This window comes from Phodopus roborovskii, unplaced genomic scaffold (assembly GCF_943737965.1).
Source record: "Phodopus roborovskii unplaced genomic scaffold, PHOROB, whole genome shotgun sequence".
In the NCBI taxonomy this organism is placed as follows: Eukaryota; Metazoa; Chordata; class Mammalia; order Rodentia; family Cricetidae; genus Phodopus; species Phodopus roborovskii.
This window is the reverse complement of record NW_026126511.1, coordinates 35960717-35971955: the sequence shown is the minus strand read 5'-3', so window position 1 is coordinate 35971955 and position 11239 is coordinate 35960717. Positions and strand designations below refer to the sequence as shown.

The 11239-nt window shown below is 38.1% G+C and overlaps 1 protein-coding gene across 1 annotated transcript in view; it reads right to left on the bottom strand.

Annotated features, from left to right (window-relative positions):
• Nucleotides 1-6803: 6803 nt before the first annotated feature.
• Nucleotides 6804-11239, bottom strand: part of Akap11 (A-kinase anchoring protein 11) — a 48017-nt gene continuing 43581 nt past the window's right edge. The window contains exon 13 of the mRNA XM_051195346.1: nt 6804-7877. Coding sequence (XP_051051303.1) covers nt 7737-7877 — 141 coding nt within the window. The 3' untranslated portion in view covers nt 6804-7736. The remainder of the gene's footprint in view (nt 7878-11239) is intronic.

The following is an 11239-nucleotide window of genomic DNA, read 5'->3' as shown; positions in this document are numbered from 1 at the left end:
CTATCTGCCAACCTTTCATAATTAATAAGAAGTCTGTGTCATTTTTGTGAGCTGGTGGCCCAAAGAAAATCTTTGATTATATTTAAGGAGTAGGTAGGTTGTTTCTTTGTATCCTTAAATTTTTAATAATTCTTTGACAATTTCATACATAAATACAAAATGTATCTTGATTATATCCACCCCAACACCCCAGCCATTGCCCCAGTTCCCCAACCCTGCCCCTCCCACCTCCATGCCCTCTTGATTATTTTTCAGTCTTTCTGAGTCCAATCAGTGCTAGCTACATGAACAGGGGCAAACGAAACAGTCCCAGAGAAAACTGATTCACCCTCACCATCCAGCCCCAAACTGCCAATAGCTCATCAGTATGGAGTGGGACTTCAAGGGCCCTTCCCACATCCATGCTGGAATTGACTCACTTGGTCTTGTGAAGGCAGTTACAGCTGCTGTACCTTGTCCAGAACAGCACATTTCCGGGGATGCCTCCTCATCCTCTGGCTTATTCTTTCGGCTCCCTCTCACACTGTTCCCGGAGCCTTGACAGGCAGCGGAGGCTGATACAGATGACTCACTTAGGACTGAGCACCCAACAGCTTCTTATTCTCAGAACTCTGTGCAGTTTTGAGGCTTTACACTGACACACTTGGATTCTTTTTCTCTTTTACTTCATTTATACTTTTCCCCCTAACAATTTTTAATACAACTTCTATTCTTTTATGAGTTGCTCTAGAAATTTTAGCTTCCTTATTAAATAGCCCAGAAAAGTAGAAATATATGCCTGCCTGCATGTATCCCTTGAAAAATACAGGTTTTTAAGATATTTAGATTAAGTCTTGAATGGTTGTTTCTGGGATTTTCCCAGCAATCTTTCCGACTATTTAGAAATTTTCCCCCTCTTCTGAAACTACTAGACATGTTAGACCCTCCTCCCTTAACACTTTTAAATCACTCCCTTTGTATATCCATCCCATCACTGGCTTTCTGAAAAATATTCTGCATAATTTTTCCAGTTCACTAATTCTCTCATCTATATCTAACTTGCCGTCAACCTCAAGTGTTGAGTCTCGATTATTTTAGCTTATGTTTAAAATACGCTTGCTTTTAAAAACAAGTCTTCCTGTTCCGTGTAAGATTTGTTGGGAACGGCCTATGTTATAAAATTCAGTTTTAAAATATACAATTGGGTTTTAGTATATTCAAAGAATTAGTTTAACATATGAGATCTAATTCTAGAATGGTTTAATCATTTTCAATGAAACCCTGTAGTGATAGTCATTCCTCACTGCCTTCTTCCCCCAGCAACAGCAAACACTAACCTGTAATTTGTTTATTGTACACACAATATATACAAGTGTACTTGATAAATATGTATATGGAATCATTCAACAGTTGATGTCCTCTGACTTCTTATAATTAACACACTGGTTTCAAGGCTCAATCATACTGTTACACAAACCTCCACTTCACTTTTTAAAGGTTAAATATAACATTGTACAGATAAACCACAATCTCTTTATGCATTCACCGACTGGTTGTCATTAGGGTTACTGGTACTCTGGTGCTATTAAGAATAATGCTATTATTTATTTACAAGTTTTTGTGGAGACATTTTCACTTCTTCTGAGCAAATGCATAGGAAAGAGGTTGCTAGGGAACATGAGTTAATTCCCATCAGCAACAGCAGTATCTATAGGCCCCAGATTCTTTATATCCTTGGCAACACCTGGTATTACCTGTTGTTATTTTAGCCATCTTAATAGATGTGAAGTAGCTTCCTACTCATATTTAAGTTTTCCTCTGTCTTTCTTGTTTTCAAGACAGGGTTTCTATGTAGACCAGGCTGGCCTCAAACTCAGAGATCTGCCTGTCCCTGCTTCTGTGCTGGGATTAAAGGCATGCACCACCACCACCTGGATCCTCTGTATCTTAAAAATGACAGCTACTTTATATTCTAACACCAGTCTGTGACCTGGTTCTATTTCTATCACTTTCACTCGTGGTTTTACAATTCTTTTTTCCCTCAAAACTAAACTTACTCATTTCTCTATCTTTTTATGGTTTGGACTTTACAGCCTTTAGAAATAACAAGTCTCAGGTGAAGATAGCATCCTCAAGATATTTTCTTTCCCTTTGACAGGTATGGAGACTTAACAGAAAAATGTTAAAACAACTCTGTGAACGAAAACAGCCACTCAGGGTCAGTTGAGGATCAGGCTCACATGGGAGCTAGCTCATGAATTCTGGGGTAGGTTTTCCCAGACTTTATTCACTAGAAAAGATGGAATAGGAACTTGTGGGATTTTTTTTTCCTGCCTGCCCCTAAATTTATCCTGTCCTAGAACTTACAAATGACCCTCCCTTCCCCTAGACTCAGGGGCTAAGGCAAGAAAACGTCTAGATAAGAGACCAACCTGGGTTACCCAAGGGAGTTCCTGACTCAGAACAAAACTCCAGCATGCACAGGCCCCAAGAAACAGGAGCAAGACAGAGAGAAGAGCATGACCTTCCAGAAGCAACAAGAACTTGATCTGGGGGCTATCTCTCCTATGGATTATTACATTGTTACTCCTGATTATTCAAATTAAGAAACTGATAATCCCCAGCATATTTAAATGCAACATCTTCGTTAGTGTTAATACTTACTTTTAAAAGATCTTCTATCAAGCCAAATGTATCAGTAGAACTCTGTAAAAAGTCCAACCTTGGTCCAGCAAGCTGGCACAATGGGCACAGGTATTGCAGCCAACCAAGCCTGATGACCTGAGCTTGATTCCCAGAACCTACAAGGTACAACAGAACCAACTCCCACAAATTTGATTTCAACATGAATGCTGTGGCATGTGACTCCACTGGGTGGGGGGGGGTGTTATTTTGCAAAGTGCAATCTCAATCACTTACTGTAAAAGAAGAAATCCATTATGATGTTTATTTAAGGGGGTTGGTACATGGGGAAGAGTTAAGTCAAACTTGGGGCTTAAGCCCATTTTCAGTTTTATTTTTAATTAATATTTTATTAGTGTTAGTTAAAAAGTAAGTGTGTGTGTGTGTGTGTGTGTGTGTGTGTGTGTGTGTGTGTGTACATTTGTGTATTTGGACAATTGTGTGGATCAGTTCTCTTCTCCACCTTTACATGGATCCTGGGGATTGAATTCAGGTCTTCAGGTTTTATTCCATAAATATTTTACCCTACTGGTAAAATATTATTTCACAGGATCTTGAATTCCCTCTCAAATGTTTGTCACTCATTTCAATCTGCATATTTTCACCCTTGGCCTATAGAACACGTGTAAAGTAAGTGTGTGACAATTGCAAAACTAGAAAGGACAGAGAAAACAGATGTGACATCTCTTCACTGCTTTGTACAACATTGTGAGCAGCTTTTAAAATTGCTTGTCCCTTTCATCCTTTTCATAGAACAGGGCATCATGTAGAACTTATCCCTGCATACATGAGTCCTCCATCTTTCACACTCAGAAAATTGTGTGGATGCTTAAAGCTCTGTGCCTCATTCTCATTTCTGTAATCACTGAGAACAAGTAACAAATGACTACCTGACTTAACACACTCAAAAACCCTTTACCCAATATTTCTAAAACTAAAAAATATTTAAATGCTACTAGTAAAGTCCCACTATAAATTTAACTCATACATTCACAATGACCAGCAGTACTTTTCTCCATTTTCCTGTTGCAGATTGATTATGTATGGAGTTCCACTATTACTGTTAACAATGCATGTGAATACCTAAAACCAGGAGCTAACTTTCACATGTATATTCTCATATACCTGATGTGTCAGTGGTATGATCTCTGTAAAGCATTTTAGAATCATGCTCATGTTTAAGGCAACATCCTACAACTTTGCCATTAAATCCAAAACAATCAGCCAGGCTTTTAAGTCCTTACAGTACCCTTAAAGGCACCTCTGAAATGGACAGAATCCAGCATTCAACTAAAATATTTCTAACTTCACTTGTCCTAAAAAACCATGACCTAAGCTGGGCATGGTAGCCCATGCCTTTAATCCTCAGCCCTTGAGAGGCAGAAGTAGGCAGATCTCTGAGTTTGAGGCTAGGCTGGTCTACAGAAGGAGCTCCAAGACAGCCAAGGCTACAAAGAGAAACCCTGCCTCAAAATACAAAACAAAACCATAAGTTAAGCATTTAGCTAATCCTTTTACGTCTTCTAACATAGCAGTTTTGAATGCCTTTGCTTTAGTTGCTACAGAATGAAGACCACGGCTTGACATTTCTTAAATTTATTGAATAATTCTTAGCTGGGAGAGGAAAGATCACAAGCTTGAACAAGAGTAAAGAGAAAAGAACAATTAACTGCAAATTATTACAAAAGTAATTTTTGAAACATTCTTGAGCCACTGCTAAAACAAAACTTAAGTGCATCTTTAAGTTCCTATTTTGATAAATGAACATTAAATTACTCAAGAGCAAAAAGAGAAGTTACTATTACACATTATAAGACCATAATGCACTAATTGAGCAAACCCAGATAAATGGCCACAATTACTCAAAGTCACTTCTACTATATATTCAGTAACTGAACAAGAATGCAGATTACTTCGAACACAGCACAAGTAACCATAGGCAGCAATAATCCAGCAACATATAAACCTGGCATTAAGCAGCATTCAAATGGTACAACAAGTTGAAATAAGAACCTGTAGAACAGCAGCTCTAACTACGTGAGAGGAATGTACAGATGGTCAAAATAAATAAATAAAGTGGCGAGGGCGACAGCACCACACCTGCTTGTGCAGAGCAGGCGCACAGTAAACGAGCGTCGCCTACAGGGCTTGTGCTGAAAACGAGGAAAGCGTACCTCACTTGAGTACAGCCCTTCCAATTCCCACAGACAACTCTCTACATCTTGTGTGCTGGTGATAGGCAGACAGGACTTTAAATGGAAAGTGTTTTCCCTACCCATGTGCGGACCCGGCATATTTAAACTCTGTGTAAAGATTTCTCTGAAAATTACAAACTAATATAGTGATTAGAAACTGGTGATAGTAGTTGTGGAGAAAGAGCAGGCAGCCACATGGCTCTGGAATCGACACTGAGAACAGGCACCCACACTATGGAAGCTGCCAGATGTCAAGTCATGCATAGAGCTTCCCACCAGCAATAGAAACCCTTTGCTAAGCAGCAGTCTAGTAGCATGAATTGAACTAATTCACACTGAGTGTCTTTAGGGATCATCGAAGCATTTCTCAAAGTACAGAGACACTACCTGTATTCACTGAAGGCTGTTGTAACCTTAGCTTTACAACAAAAGGAGCCAGCCCATCTCTACTGCCATTTCTTCTGTGGTTTCTTGGTAACATTCCTCTAGAATGAATCAGGAAATAATTTCCAAAATCAACATTAATTAACACATAAAATACAAATGTCATTTAAACTCAAGTTAGGAAAATATGGACATGAAACAAATGTGCTATTTTGGTGTGAGATCAGTCCAGAGGCTCCTCAGCAGCGGTCTCTCGCTTTCTTTCTGTCCATCACAAAATGCCTTTAAAATTGGCAAGCCAAGAACAGGTTCACTGCACATCACAGTTCTAACAGTTTCCAGTAAGAGGAACAGCATGTACGCAATGGCAGTATACAATGTTCCAATATAAATATGTTGAGATCTGTAGATGGAGCTACCTCAACAGAAGTGCTCTGAAAACTGAACATGCAAACAGATGGAGCGAGTCTGGGAAAACCACAGAATGCTACAAAACAGTATGCTTTACACTGCTTGTGGCCCATGGCATGGCTCTACATGTAAACACCTTCTACAGGAAAACGACTCATGCTTCTGTTCACCCTGCCCATACTTCTAACCTTCCCATGTTCCTGCACAAAACTGACACAGTGTTAAGTCCTACTATTATTGTTACAACTAAGGCCAACACCTCTGACTATTGTCACTAAGTAGCACTTAAATAAAGAGCACTGGGCATAGGGCAGCTTCACCAATGCCAAAGAAATAGGAACATACAGGGAAGCTTGGCTCAAATGGTTGTGCTATTGCCATAAATAAGCCTAAGTAGTTTCCGTTTTATAAAACCAATAAATAGCCATTTCCACCTCAAAATAATTTAAGCTCAGTTTTGCTGTTAATCTAACCAATACATATACTCGAATTATATAAGTGCAGTGTGATATTTCCTTGTACAAGTATAGTTACAAGCTCACACCTGCACAAAAGCACACCTAGACTCAATTCCCTGCATTTTTCCCACTCTGAAAAATATTTTAGAAAATTTTAGAAAAACGTATATTCAAGGCTGGCCCCATTATCTCTGTTAAATTGAGAAAAAGTAGAGTTTATAATGTAGTTTCAAAATACTTGAATTGTTTCTGGACTTAAAGTGAAAGTGACGCTTTCACTATAAAGTACATTTCTCCACTATAATTACTAATTCAAACTAATGTAAGTGCCCTGGTAGGTGCTATGTCTTCTACTCATTGCAGCCTCTAGAAAAGTCAGAGCTTTGGTTGGGGTAGGGGTAGTAAGTAACAGCAAAATCAACAGCTCCATAAAGAAAAAAAAAAATTTACCCTTGATTCCAGAATCCATTCATTAGTCGAAGAAATGTGTGCAACACATATCATAGACACAATGAGACAGAGCCTCCTGGGTCATCTCACATCAACTTGAGTTTCTAAAACCACAGTAAGGAATGTGCAGGCCAAAGATAATGTAAGGGAACATTACAAAACAGTCAGATCCATTTTACTGGGGGAGGGATACCTACTGTGCTAAAAGAAAATTGTTCTTGGGGAAGTGGGCAGGTTTTTTCTTCTTCAAAATCAAAGACTGGAAATCATTATTAGGCTCCTTTAAATGTATGTACACATTAATTTTTATATTTTCAATGTGTTTTACAACCTGAACTTTCATTTGTAGAATAAATCAAAAAGACAAAATTCTCACTGCACAATATTTAGACATTTTATTTAATGTTAATGGTGGGTTTCTACCTAAGAAAACACTAAAGTAAAAGAGAATAATAAACTAGTGGGAAGGTTAAAGTTTATTCTTGCACACACACTCTCTCACAACACCTCTCCCCATTCACTTTTCTTTCTCATTCCAGAATGATTGGCAGCATTAGCAAGTAACATCACTTGATGGGCTAGGGAAACTCATGGTGTTCACAGAATCCTAAATCACTAATGAGTATGCTAACAAATTAAATATCTGGGAAAATCTACAAGTACCCATAGTTGAACTATGGAAATTAAACTGATTCGAAAGAACAGTACATAAAGATTACAAACTTATCTAGAAATAAACAAAAAAATATCAGCCTCTTGTTTTCTTTCTTGATGTCAGATGACTTATCATCAGATGCCACTTGTTTTCAAAGGAACAGAATCATCACTTGGGCCAGGTCAGCCACCTCAGCCCTGTTTGCAGCAGCACTATGTGGATCCAAACAAATGCTGTCAGACAATCCCCCAGCCTCAGGGGTTGGATCCTCCTTCACAGACATTTCTCAGCATCATAACACAAACACATGTATAGAAGAGTAACTAAAGAAAATATTTTGACAAAGATTACAAAAGTATGAACTATATACAGTGTGATGACAGAAAAGCATTTAAAAGGCATCTTACTTTCCTCTCAATTCAATTGTTAATATTCTGTATCTGAGTTTTATCCTAAACATTAAGTCATTGGTTTCTTTACCTCCTAAAACAAACAATAAAATATACTGGTCTGGAGTTCGTTCTAGGCATTTTCCAAAAGCCAATCGAACAGCGACTTGCATCTTTCTTCACTTGAAGTTTTTTCCAGCACTTCATAGTATTTAAAGACAGCCTGAAGGACATCTCCCACTCTCCATCCTTTCTCTTTTAATTGTTTTGAAAGCTAAGAAAGGAAGATTAACACACATTAACATACATCAACAGAAAACAATGTTGTAGCAATACGTTTTCATTTTTATCTCAGGACAAAATGGAACCCTGCTGTTGACAATGAAATACTCAATCCCAGTTACAAGATTCCCCCCTCAACCACCACCCGTCTACACAAATTAAACATCTTCCTTTCTTGCCCTTTATAAACACATCTCCACAGAAGACACCTCAGGATTGCTAGGAACAGAACACAAACCTTGGCAGTGGACAGTCTGTGTGGGAGTGCAGAGCCAAACCGTCTACAGGAAATTCTTCACCTAACTAAATACATCTGCCACACCCTCAATTAGGAACATAAAATAATAACGACATTGTCAAGCTTAATAAAAGGATGTGGATTTTCTTCCCACAACATATAGTGTGGTTTGTATTCTGGAAAACATTCCAGCCTCAACGGAAACAAGGCTTTCTAAGTTAAGAAATGTAATGCTTCAACAGAAAAGCAAGCAAAAGAGTAAATAGGGGTTTATACAAACTCTACCACAGCAAAACAGAACATGGCCTTACTTACTTTTCTGTCTACTCAACTCTGAAAGAATTCTTAAGTTAGAAAAGATCTGTAAAATAAATTCTGAAAAACCATTTTCCTGCAAATGTTCTTTTCTTTAAGTATAATTTAAATTTGAGCTATAATTCATACACACTGGGTTTCTTTGGTATATCAATGAACTGAAGACAACCACCACACAATCAATACTGGAAAGCTCTCTCCTAACACCAGAAAGAAGCCCTCTACATCATAAGCTCCTCTTCATCCACCCTGACACCTTCAGATAAAGCACTCATGTACTCTGCGCCTTATAATTTTGCCTATTTGGGGGCACTTCATAGCAATGGAACTGTCGACTCTGTGCATGGTCTTCTGCTCAGTGTAGTGACCTTGAGGGTCTACCATGTGTAGCACAGCTCACTGCCTTACTGCTTTCTACTAACCAAGGAAGCTCCTCCTGTACTCATTAGGTGATGGACAAGTGGAGAATTCTTTTTGTTTTGTTCTGGTTTGTCTGTTTGACACAGGGTTTTACTATGTATCCCTAACTTTGCCAGAACACACAGTGGAATGCTGGGTAATATTGTACTTGGCACTTTTGGGATATGTCAGATGTTTTCAACAACAGCTTCACCATTTTAGATTGTCACTAAGAACTGTTTGAAGGATGCAGTGTCTCCATAACCTCCCAGAATGGGTACTACCCACCTTGATAGTTACCCTGCTAGGTGTAAAGAGTGCAGTAGCTTTGCATTTTCCTAATGGCTAGTAAGGTTGAACACCCTTTCATTTTGTTGTTTTTGTTTTGTTTTGTTTTGTTTTTTGAGGCAGTGTTTCCCTGTATTGTTTTGGAGCCTGTCCCGGAACTAGCTTTGTACACCAGGCTAGACTTGAACTCACAGATTCTCCTGCCTCTGCCTCCCAAGTGCTGCTATTAAAGGCATGTGCCACCAATGCTCAGTTCTTTTCATGTTTTGTTTGTTTGTTTGTTTGATTTGTTTTGTATTTTATTTTCAAAGAAATGAAGTGTACTGGCTGGCTTTATGTCAACTTGACAGAAATTAGAGCCATCAGAGAAGGAGGAGCCTCAGTTGAGGAATGCCTCCATAAGATCCAGCTGAAAGCCATTTTTTCAATTAGTCACCTATAGGGAAGGGCACAACCTATGGTGGTCCAGGGTTCTATAAAAAAGCAGGCTGAGCAAGCCAGTAAGCGGCTCCCCTTCATAGCCTCTGCATCAGTTCCTGCCTCCAGGTTCCTGGCCTGCTGGAGTTTCTGCCCTGACTTTCTTCAACAGTGAACAGCAAAATGGAAGTGTAGGCCAAATAAACCCTTTTCTCCCATCTTATTTTTGGTCATGGTGTTTCATTACAGCAACAGAAACCCTACCAAAGCATACAGTAATAACTATTAGTCCATTTTTCAAGTTAGACTATGTGCTAGTATTAAGAACTTTACCAGATACACAACTGTAAGAATTTCCTTCTTATCTGTATTGTCTTCTCACTTTGTTGACAGCATTGTTCAGTTTAAGTCTTTAATCTAGCTTCTCTTTTGCCACTTATATAAGTATGTTTATATCTTCTAGACATAAGATTGTATGTCATCTTCCATTTATCTTTAAGGTACTAGTTTGTTCTATTTAATTAATAGTGAAAATATCAAAATTAAATATTACCCAGAAAGACAAAATATTTCTATTATTCTCACTATCACAAATCTGAACTTGCTTCTTAACTGTTTCACATATTCCCAATATGTATGTATGTATGTATGTATGTATGTATGTATGTATAATAAATATATTAGTGGCCCTGTCCTAGCTAGACATGGTCTCTGAGAATCAATATTTATAATCAGCCATACTGTTAAAATAAGCCACAAGCATAATAAAACCTTGCCAACCACAACTGAGCAGTTTACTTCAGTCAGGCAAAGATCCCAGGTTACTTTAAATGATGGTAAGGTCTCCTCTGACAATCACCTGTTAACCCCATGTAGCCAAGGCCTATCTTAGCCCTCAGTTCAAACAATTCCCTGACCCACATTTCCACTTGATAATTCATTTCTTGAGCATCTCTTCCAAGATTATTTTCTCCTCCTACAAACAGAAGCCTCAAGCTAATAAACCCCAGTCTAAGTAAAAGTCAATGTCAGAGTGTTCACATCCTTCAACAATACTGTCATAAATTCTGAACCAGAAACAAAGAGCAACTTGGGTTTTCCTTTTCTGTCTTTATTGACAGATCTATATTTGTTATTTACTGGAGTGTTTTACATGCTATGGTACGATTAATATAAATTTTCTTAAGGAAAACCAGGGAAGACACACTCTTAAACTATAAGTTGAAAATCCCTACTAACACAGTGCATGATACATATTAAAAAACACTCAAGAAAAGTACCTTATCTAATCTTTTATTGGTTTTTCATTATACTAGTCTTCCACTTGCATGAGAATGAGAACAACCTCATTAATTGGGTACAATTATGAACCAGTAAAATAGAACAGCTGGTTCTTTTCTTAAGAATACATTAGCTGTTTATTACTGACATCTAAATTTAGGGTTAGGGCATTAGCTCAAGCATGTTCTTTTTACAGTATTATAATTAGTCCTCACAAACCTGCAGGGTAAATCTTATATCCTCTAATCCCAAAATGCAACTAAGGAAACTATGGCATTCACTGACTCATCTGTTCAAGGTTACACCTACTGGACATCTGAACACCAACTGTGAGACTCCATGCCTATATAATAATTTGTGCAATCAGCAAGCATTTTGCTAAAATAACAATGTGGTAAGATTATCACAAACTGTTA